The sequence below is a fragment of the Canis aureus genome, chromosome 33, assembly GCF_053574225.1.
Source record: "Canis aureus isolate CA01 chromosome 33, VMU_Caureus_v.1.0, whole genome shotgun sequence".
In the NCBI taxonomy this organism is placed as follows: Eukaryota; Metazoa; Chordata; class Mammalia; order Carnivora; family Canidae; genus Canis; species Canis aureus.
In genome coordinates, this window is record NC_135643.1 from 12,597,353 (window position 1) to 12,618,301 (window position 20,949).

The window sequence follows — 20,949 nt, forward strand, 5'->3', positions numbered from 1 at the left end:
ACAAGGTATAAACTGTAAACCAATATTCCAACTGAGAAAAATATTGGAACAAAAGAAGTACCTTGAGAGTTTTTAAAAATATATCAATTATTAAACACATGTACCTATATTATCTCAACCAACATTTTAAAAAGCTAGGATATAAAGGCTGACATTCCCACTTTAGAGAAAAAAAAAATGAAACTCAGAAACCAAACTACTTGCCCACACAGCTGGTAAGGTGTATATACAAACAGAATATAAACTCAAAACTCCATTTACTCATTTAACAATCAAATATTTACTAAGATAATACCATGTTCCATGTACTATTGCAGACTATGTTTCTCTCCAGTGGATTATTTTTAATGGATATAACATATTCCTGGAAGCCTTAAAACTCATGAGTTCTAATATGGTAGGCTGTCATGGACTGTTAGGAAAGATGGAGGGAGCGCTACTATAGGATTCCTGGGCATTCATATGGCAGTTAACTATTTAATAGTAACATCTCACGACTATAGCTGTAATAGTTTATTATTTACAGAAATTAATTGATGTTACATCTCTATTTTATATGTAACAATGTTCTTCATTAGACTACAGCAAAATTCCTACCGATCAAGCACTGAACTTCTGCAAACTGAGATGAATCAATTTCTTAGTCATTTACATCAAAGAGCCTCAAACCAGGGAGTGTGGGAAGATGGCAGAGTTAGAGGACCCCAAACTCACCTCATCCCACAGACACAAGATAACACTTACACCAGTATAAATAACCCAGAAGATGACCTGAAGACTGGCAGAACAAACTCCACGACTAAAGGTGGAGAAGGGGCCACATCAAAGAGGGTTGGAAGGGTGGAGACATAATGGGAAGTGAAATGGACTGCGGAGGGGGGCGTTAGTGGGGGTTGGGTACACAGGCATGGAGAAGGGCAAGAAACAGGCTATCATACCTGGAAGCCTCTACAGGGAAAATGAAGCCCCATGACATTTGGCTTTGAAAGCAAGGGGGACCCGATTTTTTGAGTTCTTATAACCAGCAGGACTTAAATTTTAAAATTCAGCCGCTTGGTTTTGGGAAAGCCTGGAAGGCAATTAGAAACTGAATCTGTGCCCTTAAAAAGACAGCACCACGAAGAGCCCTCCAGCCCTCTGAAGATACAGCAGAGAAGCAGTTGTTTGAAAAACTCCTGGGGCGTATGGGAGAAAGCTATTTACTCATCTCAGAGCCCGTTCTGAAGAGGCAGAGATCCCAGGAAGACTCCTCCAAGAACAAAGAAATTGGAAGGCACCAATTCCCTCTTTTGCCCTTTAGCATAAACATACAGCCTGCCGGAACCAGCACGCTGACATTCGCTATTTAACTTGCTTACATCAAGTCCTGCTCCCATACACTTCAATAAATAAGCCATTTCCAGTCATGCTTGCCTCAGTTCCGTTGACAAGGGTCCCCCTCACCCAGAAAAGCAGTGCAAATCCTGCCAATTCCACTTCTCCTGATGAGCATGTTTTATGAGGCCTTGGTCCAGATGGCAGTAGTGGAATTGTAGCAGGCTCTGTGGAAGTCCACAGCACACCTTGTTAAAATTGCACCTGCCCCATGCCCATACCCAGACCTTATGCAAGTGGCAGCAGGTGCCGTTTCACAAACAGACCAGCACACACATTTTAAAAACTATGCAGTCAGGCCAGGAACCAAACACTGCCATAACAGGCAAAGAGAGACTCTGCAGTAGACTAAACTGTAAGCAAAAGCAGCCAAGGCACAACAGAAGGGCACATGCAACACACACAGGAGACACTCCCAGAAATGCCAGGATCTAAGGGACAAGAAATAGTGCACTGCAGGGCACTATAGGATCTCTTCTTCATTAAGCCATTACTTTCAAGAGCAGGAAGCATAGCTGACTTTCCTAACACAGAGAAACAGACACAGTTAGACAAAATGAGGAGACAGAGGATTATATTCCAAAAGAAATAACAGGACAAAAATCATAGCAAGGGACCTAAATGAAATGCAAATAAGTAATATGCTAGACAGAGATTTAAAGTAATGATCATAAAGACACTCACTGTACTTGAAAAGAGTGGAGGACATTTGTGAGATCCTTAACAAAGATTACAAAAGAACCAATCAGAGGTGAAGAATACAATAAATGAAATTTAAAATACACAACAGGGAATAAATAGCAGGCTAGAGGAAGCAAAACAACAAATCAATGACCTAGAAGATAGAGTAATGAATTGTAATTAAGCTAAGCAGGTGAGAAAAAAAAATTATACAAAATGAGAATTTAGAAAACTCTAACTCCATCAAGCATAGCATTAGCATTCTAGAGATCTCAGAAGAATGAGGAAAAAAGGGGTCAGAAAATTTATTTGGAGACATAACAACTGAAAGCTACTAATTTGGGGGAAATAAACAGATATCCAGATCTAGAAGGCACAAAGAGTCCCCTGAAAAATCTACCCTAGGAGGTCCACACCAAGATACATAGTAATTAAAATGGCAAAAGTAATAATAAAGAGAGAATTTTAAAAGCAGAGAGAGAAAAGAAGATAGTTACATACAAGGGAACTACCCCCCCCCCCCCCCCCGCCAATAAGGCTTTCAGTAGATGTTTCAGCAGAAACTTTGCAAGCCAGAAGAGAGAAGCATGACATTTTCAAAGTACCAAAAGGGAAAAATATGCAGCCAAGAATACTCTATCCAGCAATGTTAATATTCAGATTAGAAGGAAAGATAAAGAATTAAACAAAAGCTAAAGGATTTCATGACCACTAAACCAGCCCTCCAAGAAAAGATGATTCTGAGTGGAAAGGAAAGACCATGAGTATGAAAAGTGGGAAACACAGAAGCAATAAAATAAGTATATCTGTAAAATCAAAAGACTCACAAAATAAATGGATATAAAATATTACCATGTACCTAAAATGTGGGGCAGAGAGGAGAAAAGAATAGGCTTGAAATTAACTTAATATACACTGCTATATGCAGAAGATGGTATATACAAACCTAATTATAACAAGTCAAAAACCAGTAATATACATGCAAAGAAAAAAGAGAATCAAGTATCTCTCTTTTCTAAAGAAAGCCAATGAACTATGAAAGAAAGCAAGTGAAGGATCAAAGAAAAACTACAAAAATAACCACAAAACAAGTAACAAAATAGCAACAAATACATATCTATCAATAATTACCTTGAATATAAGTGGACTAAATACTCCAATCAAAAGGCATAGGGTGATGGAGTAGATAACAAAGCAAGACCCATCTATATGCTGCCTACAAAAGACTCATTTCAGAACTAAAGATACCTGCAGATTGAAAGTGAGGAGATAGAGAAATATTTATCATGCAAATGGGTGTCAAAAGAAAGACAGGGTAACAATACTTAGACAAAATAGACTATTTTTATTTTTTTTTAAGATTTTATTTGAGAGAGAGAGAACACAAGTGGAGCAGGAGCAGAGGGAAGGGGAGAAGCAGACTCCTGAGCAGGGAGTCAGATGCAGGGCTCAATCCCAGGACCCTGAGATCATGACCTGAGCTGAAATCAAGAATGAGATGCTTAATTGACTCATCTACCCAGGTACCCCCAAATAGACTTTAAAACAAAGACTGTCACAAGAAACAAAGAAGGACACTATATAATCATGAAGGGTACAATCCAACAAGATAACAATTGCACATATTTATGCACCCAACAAAGGAGCAAATACATAAAATGTCCAATAAAAATAAAGGAACTATTTGGTAGTATCAATAATAGTAGGGGACTTTACCACCCTATTCACATCAATGAAAAGATCATCCAGACGGAAAATCAACAAGGAAACAGTGGCTGAAGGACACACTGAAACAGATGGATTTAACATATTCAGAATATTCCATCCTAAAATAGCAGAATACATATTCTTCTCATGTGCACATGAAATATTCTCCAGAATACATCACATATTAGACCATAAAACAAATCTCAACAAATTTTAAAAGATTTAAAATTTTGGGGTTTCAGCAAAAATTGTTCTAATAAGGAAGTTTATAGCAATATAGGCCTACCTCAACACACAAAACATTTCAAACAACCCAACCTTCCACTTAAAGGAGCTAGCAAAAGAACAAAAAATAAGACCAGCAGAGGGAAGGAAATAATAAAGATTAGGGCAGAAATAAATGACAGAGAAACTAAACAAAACAAAACAAAACAAAAAATGCAATAGAACAGATCAATGAAACCAGGAGCTGGTTCTTTGAAAAGATCAACAAAATTGATAAAACTATAACCAGATCCTTCCAAAAATCAGACAACAAACAAAAAGAAATAAAAGGTACCCAAATTATGGATGAAGGAAGAAGTAAAACGTTCACTATTAGGAGATGACATAATACTATAGAAAACCCAAGGACTCCAGCAAACAAACTGAGTTGATAAATTCAGTAAAATTGCAGTATTCAAAAATCAATGTACAGAAACTAGTTGCATTCTCATACACTAATAATGAAGCAACAGAAAATGAAATTAAGAAATCAATCCCATTTACAATTGCACCAAAAAAAGAATAAAATAGCTAGGAACAAACTTACCAAAGAGATGAAAGACTTGTACTCTGAAAGCTATAAAACATTGATAAAAAAAATTCATGATGATGAAAAGAAACAGAACTATGTTCCATGCTCATGGGTTAGAAAAACAGATATTGATAAAATGTCTATACAATCCAAAGCAATCTATAGATTTAATGCAATGCCTACCAAAACACCAACAGTATTTTTCACAGACCTACAACAAACAAAAAATTTGTATGAAACCAGAAGACCCCAAGTAGCTAAGGCCATCTCAAAAAACAAAAACCAACCCCCTCCCCCAAAATGGAGGAATCATAATCCAGACTTCAAGTTATATTACAAAGCTGCAGTAATTAAAACAGTATGGTACTGACACAAAAACAGACACAGAGATCAATGGAACAGAATAGAAAGCCCAGAAATAAACCCACAATTATATGGTCAATTAATTTTCAACAGACGAGGCAAGAATATGCAATGGAGAAAAAACAGTCTCTTCAACAAATAGTATTGGGAAAACCGGACAAGTAAATGCAAAAGAAAGAAACAGGCCACTTTCTTATAGCATACACAAAAACAAATTCAGAATGAATTGAGGACTTAAACTTGGGCTGAAGTTTAGATCCAGTGTATGAGATGTGTATGAGACCTGAAACCAGAAAAATCCTATAAGAGAGCATAGGCAGGGATCCCTGGGTGGCGCAGCGGTTTGGCGCCTGCCTTTGGCCCAGGGCGCGATCCTGGAGACGCGGGATCGAATCCCACGTCAGGCTCCCGGTGCATGGAGCCTGCTTCTCCCTCTGCCTGTGTCTCTGCCTCTCTCTCTCTCTCTCTCTCTCTCTGTGACTATCATAAATAAATAAAATCTTTAAAAAAAAAAAAAAAAAAAGAGAGCATAGGCAGTAATTTCTCTGATGTCGGCCATACTGACATTTTTCTAGATAGGTCTCCTAAGGCAAGGACAACAAAAACAAAAGTAACTATTGGAACTGTATCGAAATAAAAAGCTTCTGCACAGCAAAGGAAACAATCAACAATCTAATAGACAACCTACTGAATGGGATAAGATATTTGCAGAGGACATATCCAGCAAAGGGTTAGTATCCAAAATATATAAGGAACTTACACAATTCAACAAACAAACCCAAATAATCCAATGAAAAAAACGGACAAAAGACGTGAACAGACATTTTTGCAAAGGCATACAGATGGCAAACAGGCACATGAAAATATGTTCAACATCACTCAACAGGGACATGCAAATCAAAACTACAAAGTGATATCCCCTCACACCTGTCAGAATGGCTAAAACCAGAAACTCAGGAAACAACAATTGTTGGTGAGGATGATGAGAAAAAGGTACCGCTGTGCTCTGCTGGTAGGATTGAAAATAGTGCAGCCACTGTGGAAAACAGTATGGAAATTCCTCAAGAAATTAAAAATAGAACTACCTATGATTAATAATCACGCTACTGAGTATTTACTCAAAGGATACCAAAACAATAATTTGAAGGCATATATGCACCCCTATGCTTACTACAGCATTATTTACAATAGCCAAACTATGGAAGCAAACCAAGTGTCCATCAATAGATGAATGGATAAAAAAAATGTGGTATATACAATATTATTCAACCATAAAAAAGAAAAAAATCTTGCCATTTGCAACAATATGGATGGAGCTAGCCAGTATAATGAAAAAAAAAAAAAAAAAAACAGAAGAACAGGGAAAGCTTCCAAATACATTATACAAGATCAGCAATACCCTGATACCAAAACCAGTCAAAAACATACAATAAAAAAAAGGAAACTACAGACCAGACCAACATCCCTGATAAACATAACACGCATGTGTGCGCGTGCACACACACACACACACACACACACACACACACAGTGACAGGAATATTATGTAGCCATAAAAAAGGATTAAATCTTGCCATCTATGACAACATGGATGGACTTAATGGGTATCATGCTAAACGAAATATATCAGACAAATGCCCTAATGATTTAATTCATGTGTGGAATGTCAGAAATGAATCAAATGAATAAACAAAAAGGACAATCAGACCTGTAACTACAGACAACTGATGACTGCCATATAAGAAGGTGGAGGAATGGGAAAGTGGATGAAAGCGAGTGTGAGATACAGGCTTAAGATGGGATGACTAAATCACTGTAATGAAAGACATTCCACAGGGAATATAATATTATTGTATGGTGACAGATGGCAGCTACACTTGTAGTGAGCATGACATACAGATGCTGAGTCACTATACTAGGCATATGAAACTAATATAAAATTGTATGTCACGTGTACTCAAAAATTTTTTTAAATTCACCTAAAAACTTCTGTGACTGTAGCAATGATAAACTAAAACCACTTATTGTTTAAAAAAGACGACCAATAACTTAGGAACAAAGAAGTTCAGTGTAAAATTAAGTCCTGTATTGTGTTAGCAGATATCATTGTTAAATAAATCACCCTATTTCTTTTTAGCAGTCCTGGAAACAAACTGCCAGTTGAAGTGAGAAATTTTAAAATTCCAGGCAGCTTCAAAATGATGGATTCAACAATCCCTTAAGTTTCTTCTCAACAAGCAATCATGTAAGTGTACATCAATTTCAGTACATGTTGATAGGGACTTTCCAAATTGTTAGGTAGTTCCACTATTACATCCCCAAAGGAAAAGAACATGATATAGAAGGGAGAGGGGAAACAGAAATTTGTAAATACTACAAGCTTAAGTTTGGAAAGCGAAGAGCTGGGAAAAAATATGTATATATGGGTGTTGGTATATAGGTGTATTTTTATGTGTGTGTTGTTGTTATATGCATTCATATATGTTATATTCAAGTTGTTATTGAATGCATTCATAAAAGAGGGGGAAAATATGAAACACCAAGGAAAAAAGATAAGATCACCTAACACCACCTTTCAAAATTGCCATGCCAGGGTTTAAGTTAATAGCTAATAAACTTAATAAAAACGCTAATAGCAAGGGAAGAGCTAGACCCCTTTCCCCAATTTTTGTGGGTTTTAAACCATAGAAGGAGAACAAAATAATAAACATTTATATCCCAAACATTTTCCAAAAGGATGACTATTTGAAGACTCTTAGTCACATCATACCCACGTTTTGTATCTTTACCATTCCCTTGAGATGCCTAAATTCAGGCTAAAAAATCTGTCAAAACCACGATATATGTAACATTCTGTGATTTAGGATTAAAGCAAAGAAAGAAAATGTGCACTTGGTTTGGATTTATGAAATGAGAATTTTCAACAGATAACCCTGAGGTAGTTTCATGAATCCCTTAATAAATACAACCATAGATATATAATCCACCCTCACAAATGCTCTATAATATCATTATATGTGTATGAATTAATCTGGCCTTTTCCATTATAGTTGTCTTTTAGTTATCTATAGCTTCTTTCAAAGCCTCCTTTCTTAGTTTAAGAGAATACAGGTATTTCCTTCTAGTCAAAAGATGTAGGAAATAGTAAAATCATAACTAGTATTACTGCTTAGTGCAGAGTGTTAGGTACTCTGCAAAGTGATTTACACATACCATTTAACCCTTGTAACAAAACCAAAATAAGTATGATTTTTATTCCCATTTTCCAAATGTGTAAAATTTTATAAAACCAGTTGGAGATTCCAAGGCTAGTAGGTGGTAGAAGTACAAACCAGAGACTGTTTCTAAAACCCATAAAGTTTATTACTAAGACATACTGCCTGTCTGGTCTCTCCATTTTATTGTTTACATGCTCCCAAAACAATGGTTGAGATAACTATAATATAAAAATGGAGTTACCATCAAAACATTAAAATTTTAAAAATACAGCCAATGATAAGAAAAAGGTACTGGGAATTCAGAGTGAATTAGCTATGGCAATTAAGCACAAACTTAAGATCTTAGATTTGTGTAAGTCAGTGCTAACATGGATATATCTAATTCCCGTGTTAGATAAAGCTAAATTTCATCTGGAAGTAACCTTTTTTCTGACATTAAAAATACTCAAAATTTATCACAGGAATCCTTTAATAAAGGGACAGTATATCACAAGCAGTATTATCAATATCCATTGGGCTAAAAACAGGAGATACTCCTCAGAAGGTTATTTATTTTGTTTCTCCTCTACGAAAACCAGGGAGGAAGAGTAAATTGGATCATTTAATACATAACATTGTAACTGTTAGAACCCAATTAAAAACAGCTGAGGATATGAATCAACTTTTCTCCAAAAAAGATAAATGATAAATAAGCACAAAGTGATGCTTGAGTCTGCCATAGGGAAATGCAACAGTAGTATGTTGATAAATCAAAAAGACAGATAATAACAAGTGTTGGTGAGGATGTGGAGAAATTGGAGCCTGCTACGGTATAAATGTTTATGTCCCTCCAAAATTCTATGTTGAAATCCTGATGCCCAATGTGATGGCATTTGACGGTGGGGCCTTTGGGAAGTGCATAGGTCATGAGGGTGGAGTCCTCATGAATGGAATTAGTGTTCTTACAAAAGAAACTCAGGGATCCCTTGCCCTTTCCCCCATGTGGAGACACAGCAAGAAGGAACCATCTATGAAGCAGGGAGTCCTAACTAGTCATCACACTAAATTTGCTGGCACCTTGATCTTGGACTTCCCAGTTTCCAAAACTGTAAGAAATAAATTTATTGTTTATAAGCTACCCAGTCTGTGGTATTATGTTCTAGCAATACGAAAGAACTAAGGATCCTCATGCATTGTAAAAATGTAACCTGCTTTAGAAACAGCTCCTCAAAAGTTTAAACATAGAGCTACCATATGACCCAGCAATCCCAATCTCAGTTATATACCTAAAAGAAATGAAAACATATGTCCATATGTACAAAAACTTGTGCATGGATATTCATAAGAGCCTAACAATAGAAACTTGAATGTCCATCAACTCATGAATGAAATGTCCTATATCCATATAATGGAATATTATTCAGCAATAAAAGAAAATGATGTACTGATAATGTACATAAGATGATGTACTGATACATGCTATAACACGAACCTTGAAAACTTTATGTTAAGTGAAAGAAACTAGTCATGATGTACACATATGATTCCATTTATATGAAACATCTAGAATTGGCAAACCCATAGAGACAAGTGGTTGCCAAGGGCTGGGGAGCAGGAGAGAGGGTGGTGGTGGGGAAATGGTAAGTGATTGCTAATGGTATGGGATTCATTTCTGGGTGATGAAAACTTTGAAAATTGATTGAAGCTGTCTGAGAAGCACTATCATGGGACCTTGTTAAACTAGAAGCATGGAAACCAAGCATTAATAACTGTCTTCTTCAACCATAACAGAATCTCACTAAGGTAGAATTGCATTATGGGATTATCTATACAGCTAAATTAGGGATAGTTTCAAGGCTGAATAAGCTTATCAATGATTACTATCTAAGCTTTTTGGACTGTGGATCCTTTGAGGATTTGTTGAAAGCTTTGAAGAGGTAGGCATGGTGTTACCCAGAGTAGTCTAAATAGCTTCACAGACATTAGAGGAGGACCCTCCATGATTGTGGTAAAAAAGACATAAACAAGATCACTGCATAATCCCATTTCAATAGAAATATAAGAAGAAGGGAGTGGGAAATGCACAAAAATGACCAAACATTCTCCTCTCCTGGCTTGCAGGATTGACTATTAGTACTTCTTCAATGGAACTCTAGCCTGTCCTTTTAGCTTCCTGAATAAAAATTAAGATGCGCAAGAGTCAAATTGCTCCTGTTTTCTGAGAGCTCCCAAAACAGAACAGATTCCTTACTTTCTTTAAACCTCCCTAAAGTCATCTTACAGAAATCCTATAACAAACTCCACCTGACTCTCTCTGAGACACTCCATGGTCTTGTCTTCCAAGGGTTGGGTCTCCCTTGCTGCAACATTAAACCCAATTATATCATAAAATATCAGATGCTGTTAAGAGTATATATAAAATTTTATGTATCCTGGGACTTTGTGTTCTCATTAAAAAATGTATACACGCATACTATATATGAGATAATTGCATTGATATATGACAGATAATGGCTACACCCCCAAAATGTTTAAAGCTATTATCTCTGAATGCTGGTATGCTTGTTTTTTGTTTTTTGTTGTTTTTTTTTTTTCTTCTCTGTATTTAATATTTTCCTTCAAAAACAGTCTATAATTTAAGAAGAAAATAGGGGAGAGAAGAAAAACTCTGTTCTAAAAGAATGTATTATGAGGGAAGAACGTCAAAATGGTTAATATTCAAAATGGTTGTCAGTATATAAGGTGTTCAGACTTCAGCGTGTTTGAGTCACTTGGGATGCTTGCTGAAAATGAAAGATTCCTGGGCTTCCTCCTTGGAGTCAGCCTCAGAAGCTACACTTTGGACCCCAGCTGATTCTGACCCATCAGGTCTGAGGAGCAGCCTTGGGAAAAGCAAGTTTTTAGACCAACTAGAACAAAAGGATGTACAGATTAACAGAGGAAGGAGAGGACTTTCTAGGCTGGCAGGACAGCAAGCAGAGCTTTAAAGTACGAAGCTGCATGAGCTGAGGACAGGGAGCATGAGCAGTCTGGTGCACAGTAGCTCTCAGTAAAATGGATTTGACCAATCTAAAGGGACTGAGGGTCCCTTTAAAGAACAGTTGGAAACAGGCAGGTTTGAATTGGTAAAGTGGGTATATAAACTTCACTCAAGCCTCCAACCCACACTGCTGCCATCAATTAGCAATTCACGTTTTTTTCAGTCTATATCTACGTTTTTCAAAAAGCAAGTTTAACTTTTCCTTAAACATTTCCACCAGCAATTTTTTTTGAGCCTATTAAATCTCTTCCATCTTCCTAGGAATTCATCCTCTTATCTTTGCCTATGCTCCCAGTCTCTTGAAAACCTACTCCCAGCCAATAAGGAAACACAGAAAATTAAGTTTAAAAGCCTCCTACTGGAAAAAAAAAAAAAAAAAAAAAAAAAAGCCTCCTACTGGGCATCAATAGGACTCAGTATATATAAAAAAAAAATCCCTATCTTTCAATATCATGTTAACAACTTTAAAAAAAAATGATAAGGGATTTTCCAGTGAGTAATCTGATCTTTCACTTCTGTCCAGAAATTTTCAAGTGGAAAAGTTATTTCTACTTTTAACCATATAAAAGGGATTTTTAGAAAATATTATAAGTGGATACTTTGGGGTTTTATCTATAATACAAAGTAAAATAACTTCACAGCTAAAATAGACTTCAAAGAACAAGTTTTTAGTGATAACAATTGTTCTACATCCTGTTTGCCCTAACCCACATACACATGCACACACACTCAAAAAGAAAAATAAATTATATTTGAGCCAGAAAATTCCCCTCAATACTTTATGTTCCTTAAAGCAGGTGATACTAAATGGCTTTTGTGAAATCATTTATGCAATTCAATTAACAGTATTTTTCAATTAAGAGAGAAATACTATTTGATATTAAGTCAGTTTAATGCAAATGGAGTAATAGTATCATGTCCTAATCTTAAGCTTATTGGAGTAGCTAATTTGAGCAATTTAAACATAAATTTCCAAACAAAGGAGGGTCACTGATAAAGTAAACGAAACTCAAAAGGCAAGCAAGAATTTGTTCTACCTAGCGATTATAACACTATTACAATAACACTATCATGCATAAAGCATACTACTGAAAGTGAGGCCACGATATGTATTTGCATTGATACTATCTCAGCAGGAAAGGGAATTTAGAGGTCCACTTTCAGGTGATTTGGGGTAGCCTTCAGAAGACCGACTGTCCAATGAACCAAATGCCATGTCTGATGAGCACTATTACAGACTTAAGATACCTTCAACAACTAGAATGCCTTTTTGGTAGGTTAATGTCAAAAATTCCATTTTAATAATGGCAACTTTATGCAGAAATAATCACATATGCTTTTCCCTCTTTTCATGTCTTTGAGCTAAATACTTCAATTGTGACGGCTGGCAGAGCATGGTGCCTTTAAAACCAAATAGATGTGGCTCAACTCTCCATTCTGCCATCTGCACTGGATAGATTCACATACTTGTTTAGCTTTTGTTTCATTGGGCATAAAATAGAGGTAACATTGACCTCATAGTTCAAGGATTAAGAGATATCCCATGCACCTAGACGTTAAGAAATACTGGTGGTAGAGTTCCCTAAGGAGTGAAATGTCTTCTGATTAGAGAATAAATCACAGTGAATGGTAAAGGACAGTTAGGAAAAAATATATATATATAAAATTGCTGTGTGTAATAAAGGAAAAAGAACCTTCAGATTTCACAAAGAGCCAAGAGAGAAGAGGAGAGAGGACCCAAAGATAGAAAAATGTTGGACAAAGAAGAGGACAGCATAGCGAGGCGGAAATGAAGCTGTGACCGGACAAGAGTAGACAATAAGAAGTTGCCTGTGGCTAACCTGGCTCCTAATAAAACACATGTTCTATTTTAAGCCCCCCCCCCCATACTGTAATGTAAATCTGGCATGTTAGCAACCCTTCCCCCCAACAAAAAGGAAGAAATCAGAGAAAACTAGCTTGTGTAAAGACACGGATGTCTTGGGTAAAATCTTATTAAAAGTTTACTTGGGCGCCTGGGTGACTCAGTGGGTTAAGCCTCTCCCATCGGCTCAGATCATGATCTCAGGGTCTGGGGATTGAGTCCCACATTAGGCTCCTTGCTCCGACCGGAGCCGGCTTCTCCCTCTGCCCCTCCCCCTGCTTGTGCGCTCACCCACATGCTTTCTCTCTCAAATAAATCTTAAAAAAAAAAAAAAAAAAAAGCCTACTAAATCCAACTGCCTGCCTTGTGTGAGGTGTTCTGAAGAACTCAAGGCATGTGGGCCATGTTCCAGATTTGAACTTACATGAGGTGATGAAAAGAAAACAACAGCTTTAAGAGATAAAGACTTGGGGATCCCTGGGTGGCTCAGCGCTTTAGCGCCTGCCTTCTGCCCAGGGCGTGGTCCTGGAGACCCGGAATCCGAGTCCCATTTCATGGAGCCTGCTTCTCCCTCTGCCTATGTCTCTTCCTCTCTGTCTCTCATGAATAAATAAATAAAATCTTTAAAAAGAGAGAGAGAGAGAGAGATAATGACTTGAGCAAGCTGAAGAATCAGCAGAAACAGGAAAATGATCTAGTGGTATCTGGAAGGAAATTAAACCCCAGAGATATTGGTGGAGGGAGAGAAGAGTCAGGGTTCACTTTATTTAAATATATTATAGGACCCAGTGATGCCAATAGGCTGGTGGGCAGGGGTGAAAGCCAAACTGCTAACATCTGGTTACATGCCACCTCCCTTGGTTAGTACTCAGCAAAAGTCAGCTTTCCTCCTGTATGAGGAATGGATAACATATCAGATACAACTGTTTTCAGGCTTCTTACAAGCATGGGTGGGGGCGAGAGGCAAACTTTAAAAAGTGATGTAAAACTAGTATGAAGTTGTTACTTTACCCAAAATAGTCCACCAAAAATGCTGAAACTGCTTGGCAAATGGGGTGAAGGGTGGGAGAGGGGCAGGAGGAGAAGGAGACCTACCTTTAGGAAAAGCAGGTATTTGTCTAAAGCCACTTCCCAGCATGCCTAGGACATCAGTGATTTCCATCATGCCAGATACAGAAATGCTGCGATCTTCAGGAAGGCAATCGAACGGTTTGGCGGGGGGAGTCAGACAGAAGGCTTAGCATCAACAAACATCTCTTTGCTGCAGTTTGAATGCTCGGGTCATTTCCCTTTGGAAACTTTTTTTGCAACAATATGGCCTTTGCAAATAAACGAGGAATTACCGTACTATTTCACGTTAACTGTAAATGGCTAGACATTTATGCTCAGGTATCGGGGGAAACTTTAGCCTTTTCCATTTCCAAAGTATTACACACGCGCGACAGAAAGACAAGGCTAAATGCGTTTCCTTGGAAAACAGGTGCTGCAGGATGAAGGTGCAGCCACTCCCCTGGGAGGGCTCCGGGGGACCCCACAAGGCACCAAGTCCGGGAAAGGGGATAAGGCAGGGCTCATCGCGGAGGTTATCGGTGCACAGGTGCTAGCGTTCGGTCCATTTAGAATGCCCAAACAGAAACGAATGATATCTCCCTCCACTTAAAATAAACCAAGGGGACTGTTTGTCAAACTGCAATTGATCCCCTTCTTATTTCTGAGAAGCAGGAGTAAAAGGGCTGCGGGGAATCGGTCAGAGAGCCTCTCCCAGTCCCACGCGCGTCCCAGGTGCAGTCGGTTCCGCACAGGGTCCGCTTCGATGGTGACTGTGACTTAAGCCCTGAAGCGTCGCAACCGGAGAGGAAACAACTCGATACCCAGTTTGACCAACCCCTGCTGCGCTTCTGGGACGCGGGGCAGGCGTCCTTCTCGGTCAGGTACGTGTTGCAGAGGGTAAGCCCCAGCCCCGCTCCGCAGCCCGGTCCCCAGCGGAGCCAGCCTTCCCGCCCCCGGCCCCAGCCGCGTCCGCTCGCCCCTACCTTTGCCCATGATCCTTGCTCCTCGTCCAGCCCCAGCCGGCAGGTGCCGGGAGGCGCGGCTGTCGCGGCCGCTACATGTAAACACGCTCCACGTGTGCTCGCCCAGCCCGGGTCCGCACCACGTCCGTGGCCCCTGAGGACGCGCAGCTCTCTCACGAGCCCTCGGAGGCTGCGATGTTTATTCCACCTGAGCGTGGAGGAAACGTCGCCCGCAGTAGGCGAGCCCCTGAAAGAAGGGCCGAGACAGGGTGGACCTGTAGCGCCCCCTGCCAGCCGGCAACATAGTCGGCGGCCGGAGCAGCCAGGCGGTTTGCGAAACCCACGCGGCGTCTAAAGGCGCTGCAGTGGCGGCGGGGGGCGCCTCCCGCCTTCTCACCGGAGGCCCCGCCCCCGGGCCGCGCGCACCCGCCCGCGTAGGCCCCGCCCCCTCGCCGACACAGCGTTCCTGCGGGGGCGCGCGCGTGCACCCTAATCCCCCGCCTTCCGGCTCCGGCGGCGACGCTCGCCCCTCGCAGACGCCGCCGCCGCCTCAGCCGCCGCCTCAGCCGCCGCCGCCGCCGCCGCCGGTGTCAGCTTCCCTCTAGAGACTCCATTTGCTTTCAGGGCAGTGTGGCCGCCGCGCGGCCTGGCGCAGAGCGATGCCCCCGGCCCGCTGACCGGCGTCCCCTGGGCCGGGCGCGCGCGCGCTCGCTCCCTCGCTCGCTCGCTGCGGCGGTGACACCCTGGTCGCCGGCGTCCAGGAGGAACCCGGGCTCCCTCCGCGTGAGCAGAGACGTCCCGCGCGCCGGAGCTCGCCCTGCGGGGACAGGCCCTCGCTAACACGGCTTGTCTCTGAGCTCTTAATTTCAGGAGGTAGGCGATTCAGGTCCCGCTGTCACTCCACGGAATGCCGGAAAGCGGCATTATCTGTCGGATTCTGTCACCACACTGATAGGAGGCGTTGATTTTTTTTTTTTTTTTTTTTTTCCTCAGTGTAGTTGCAGGGTAGATCTGAGTAATGTGCCACAGACCCTGATATTGAAAAAAATATTTTTGGTATTTTCCTTTAGGTGTCGGAGGCACCGAGTGCTTACACAGCTCCCCACAGGAACTACTTCTGTTGGCCCATCGAGGATCATCTTTCACCAGGATTATTTTAACATCTTCACTGAGCCTTCCACCCCATACCCTCTACCATGAGTTCTGATCTCTACCAGTGAAGTTTTTAATGCTTTCTTTAATCATGTGACACCACCTCTCGTCCACCTTTTGCCTTTGCAGTTGCCAGATACATTAGGTAGAAGTTTGTGTCATGTTAGAGTATAAAGTTTTCTGCCTGTCCATTTCCACCTTATTTGCGCTGCTCACTTCTGTCCAGCTTGCTTTACCTCGCTTGTCTATGATTTCCATAACCACCCACTTGAATAATCTCTAGCAGTCTTTGCCTGAAAGAGGCAGTATTCCATACAGTGCACACTGCCTGGCAAAGACAAAAGTCGGGAAGAGTTTTTCCGCTGTGTTTTCCTATATGTCATGTCTACAGGTCCTGTCTTAAACTATTTATTCTCTAGCACATGTCCCCCAAATAGTCCCATCAGAGCCTCAGTTCCTCTAGCAAAGAATCTCACCTGTAATGATGGCAAGAAAAATTGAATACACAATAGGACTATTTTAGAGACCTTGCTGGTGCAGTTCTTGGTTGCAGTCTTCTTTGAGAGTGCAGTTCAAGGGAAGACCCTAAACTAAGTGAAAAGGAAGAAAGAAAGTAGGTTTAATTAAAACTAGTCCTTGTTGAAAGAACTTTGGAGGCTTTGAAAACAGCAAAGTGAAGGGAGTCACATAGGCCTGGCTTAGAAATTGGACAGTACCCCGTCCATCTAGGTCCGGGGTGGAGGGTGGGTGGGGGGAAAGGGAGGGTATCTTAATCCATTTTCTAGTCTTATTGTATTCAGATCTAGTTGTTAATCATCTTGTCTAGTAATTGCTTAAAATAAGACGTAAAATGTTGGGGAAACGTAAGCGTGTGGTGTTGACAATTAAGGACAAGCTTGACATTATCAAGAAACTTGAGGAAGGCATCTCTTTCAAAAAGCTTTCTGTGGTGTATGGAATTGGTGAATCCACAGTTCGTGATATTAAAAAGAACAAAGAAAGAATAATAAACTATGCAAACAGTTCTGATCCTACCAGTGGGGTATCCAAACGTAAATCAATGAAGTCTTCAACATATGAGGAACTGGATAGGGTTATGATAGAGTGGTTTAACCAACAGAAAACAGATGGGATTCCAGTGTCTGGAACAATTTGTGCAAAACAAGCCAAATTCTTTTTTGATGCTCTGGGGATGGAAGGTGATTTTAATGCGTCATCTGGCTGGCTAACTCGATTTAAGCAGCGCCATGGTATTCCAAAGGCTGCTGGTAAAGGGACAAAGTTAAAAGGAGATGAAACTGCTGCCAGTGAATTTTGTGGTAACTTTCAGGAATTTGTTGAGAGAGAGAATCTACAACCAGAGCAAATTTATGGTGCTGATCAAACTGGATTGTTCTGGAAGTGTCTACCATCAAGGACATTAGCTCTTGAAACTGAGCAAAATACTTCTGGTTATAGGTCAAGCAGAGAGAGAATCATTATTATGTGTTGTGCAAATGCCACCGGTTTACACAAACTTAATCTTTGTGTTGTGGGAAAAGCAAAAAAACCCCGTGCATTCAAAGGAGCTGACCTTTCAAACCTTCCTGTCACTTATTTCAGTCAAAAAAGTGCATGGATAGAACATTCTGTTTTCAGACAGTGGTTTGAAAAATACTTTGTGCCACAGGTACAGAAGCATTTGAAGTCTCAGGGGCTTCTAGAAAAAGCAGTGCTGCTTTTGGATTTTCCCCCTGCACATCCAAATGAAGAATTATTGAGTTCAGATGATGGTAGAATAATTGTGAAATATTTGCCACCAAATGTCACAAGTCTAATTCAACCTATGAGTCAGGGAGTTCTAGCCACAGTAAAAAGATACTACCGAGCAGGACTTCTCCAGAAATACATGGGTGAAGGAAATGACCCAAAAATGTTTTGGAAGAACTTGACAGTGTTGGATGCAATTTATGAAGTATCAAGAGCTTGGAACATGGTAAAATCAAATACCATAACCAAAGCATGGAAAAAACTTTTCCCTAGCAATGAAGAGAATTCAGGCATGAACATTGATGAAGGGGCCATTTTAGCAGCTAACTTAGCAACAGTTTTACAGAATACAGAAGACTGTGAACATGTTGACATTGAGAATATTGATCAGTGGTTTGACTCTCGGAGTAATGACTCAAGCTGTCAGGTGCTAACTGACAGTGAAAGTGCTGAGGACCAGGCCAAGCCTGCTGAACAAAAGCACTCCAATAAGACTAGGAAAGCAGAACTGAATCCAGAGAAGCATATTAGCCATAAAGCTGCCCTTGAATGGACCGAGAATTTACTGGATTATTTAGAACAACAAGATGACATGCTTTTGTCTGATAAACTGGTATTACGGAGGCTTCGAACGATAATAAGGAGAAAACAGAAAATCCAAAATAACAAAAGTCATTAATAATACTGTTAACTGTATTTGTATCTTTGTGACTTTATCTGCAGTGGAACTTCATTATCTTGTTTGAAGTGCTGTGGATTTCAAGGCTAAATGCATTTTATAAATGATTTTAGGATTAGACACCATTTTGGATTACTTAAATTACTGCTCTTTAATGTTGATTCTAGTAAGTGAGCATTGCCATGTAACTTGTTTACTGTTTCTAATCTGTAGTATACTAGTTAGATCATAAGGTACCTGAGGCCAGGGATCTTGTGTCTGTTTTGTGCCTGAATTTCATTGTGTGTAATAGAGGACCATGCACACTCTAGGCAATCAATAAATCTTACTTACATGGAATTTTTATGACTTTCTCTGAACTTCAGTTTCCAAATGAAATATGGTGGGGATAAGTTTCCATTTCCATGATGTTTTCACCTGCTGGAATTTTTAGAACTTATCAAACATTATGCTTGAAGTGTTTCACTGTGAAAGAGAAGTAAAGGAAAATAGTTTCAAGCTTAAACAGGCATTCTATACCAACAGTATTTGGGCAGTCAGCAATTACATTGGCTGTCTCTGAGTTTAGAAGGAAGAAAAAATATATCTCCAAGGAAAGGCCTTGCACTTTACTTTTATTCCATCTGACAGTAGGGAGAGTGCATTCATAGTTGTGGAGAGAATGCCACCCCTATTCCAGAAAAATAGATTTCAGTTCCCAAACCATTGTAATTAGAAGAGGTGAGAGTTAAAATTTATTATCTTTTATTTGGATCCTTTATTAGTATAGATATAACAATAGTTTTTCTCTTTATTAAGCGGTTTGATATATTTTTAAGCAGTTTGATATTTATGTAACACTTAAAAGCTCACAAAGTATGCTTTTTATATTTTTAGATTTTTTAAAATATATTTTTTAATTTTAAAATATATCTTAAATTTTTATAGCATTTTTTTTGAGGATACTGAAAACATAAGCATACATATAATTTGTGAAATCATCCATCACATGAATGGTGGACTAACATTAAACAGAACATGAGAAAGGCACTGTAAAAGAGGCTGCTGTGTGATCACAGGCAAGTCATTTCACCCATATGTAAAATAAGAATAATATGTAGAGAGTTTTTGTGAGGAACAAATGATTAAATATATGAATTTTAAGTTAATACAGGCTTAGAGCAGAACCTGGCTCAGAGTAAGTACTGAGCATTAGCTACTGTTACTGAGTTGCTGAAACTATGAGTTTCAAAAGTTATGCTGAACAGATCCAGTGTGTGACTCAACTGTGATGTTGCTGCATTGGGAAAATCCTTGAAAGGGAAGTGAAAGAAAAGAACTCTGCCTGCATACATCACTGTGCCTAGCAGTAGATGGTCATAATTAATAATTTATTTCAGTGAAAACTGAAAGGTTTATCCAGCTTAGAAGTCACTTCCTGACCATCTACTGCTAGGTGCAGTGAGGTATGCAGGCACATTTAAGACCTCTTAGGTTGAATTATAAAAGAAATTAGAATGGAATTGTAATTTCTTTGCTACCTAGCCTGCTAATAAACATATGTTGTCATTGTTCATAGAAGACAATCTATGTTACTAGTATTGGCATAATTCACAGAAGTAATAAAATGCCTTTAAACTAGATAAGATAGTAGGCAGGCCATTTGAAATATTTTGTCAAATTATGGTAGCATAGAATCAGTGGAAAAATTCAGAGCAAAAGTGACAGAAAACCCTGGTTATAGGAATTAAACCCAGCCATCTATAGGGAGCTTTGTTGTGATTTATTTGAGATTTTAGGATCCCTGACAATTCTTCATGAAGCTATCATTAGAGCACCGAGTTCTTTCTGCCTTTTGGGCTGAGGCTTTGGTTCAAGAAAGGCTGTTTCAGAAAACCACAAAGAATCGACTTTCTTTGGGAAAATGTGTATATTAACATACCTTTCTCAATTTACACAATTTCAATTACTGGATAGGCCGGAGGAAATGAAGAACTACATGATTGAGTCCTGAGGCTATTTTGCTTCTTGGAAACTAAGGGGTTCTGAAACCTGATAATGCTAAGACATATTTGAATGTTGCTTTGCATTTTTCACAGAGCTTTTTGCTAACAAACTTATCACACTCCCTTCAGTTATGACATTTAAATGGCTTAATCCTGTGTTTTATCATGGAAACTAATATAAACAGGTTATATATCTTCTGGCAATATACATCTTATCTTCATTACCACATGCTCTTTATATATATTGTAGTTTGAGAAGCACAGAACTAATGTGCTCTCATTTGACTTTGTGCCCTTTAAAGAAAATAGTCACAAATTCTGACTTGGTCACTATTTATACAAGTGCATTT

The 20,949-nt window shown here is 39.3% G+C and overlaps 2 protein-coding genes across 6 annotated transcripts in view; one reads left to right on the top strand and one right to left on the bottom strand.

The window, feature by feature from the left end:
• The window catches only part of FAM13A (family with sequence similarity 13 member A), a 336,858-nt gene extending 321,671 nt beyond the window's left edge, over positions 1–15,187 (bottom strand). For 4 of the 5 annotated variants that reach the window (XM_077882855.1, XM_077882852.1, XM_077882854.1 and 1 more), the window contains exon 1: positions 13,447–13,610. In XM_077882855.1, coding sequence (XP_077738981.1) covers positions 13,447–13,578 — 132 coding nt within the window. In that variant the 5' untranslated portion in view covers positions 13,579–13,610. Of the gene's footprint in view, positions 1–13,446; positions 13,611–15,055 lie in introns of those variants that run through there. The other variant, XM_077882856.1, reaches the window with a different exon arrangement.
• A 437-nt stretch (positions 15,188–15,624) lies between these two features.
• Positions 15,625–18,953, top strand: TIGD2 (tigger transposable element derived 2). The gene is made up of 2 exons (XM_077882860.1): positions 15,625–15,907; positions 16,105–18,953. Exon 2 carries the CDS (start codon positions 17,037–17,039, stop codon positions 18,612–18,614), a length of 1,578 nt encoding a protein of 525 aa, XP_077738986.1. The 5' UTR covers positions 15,625–15,907; positions 16,105–17,036; the 3' UTR covers positions 18,615–18,953.
• The last annotated feature ends 1,996 nt before the right edge of the window (positions 18,954–20,949 follow it).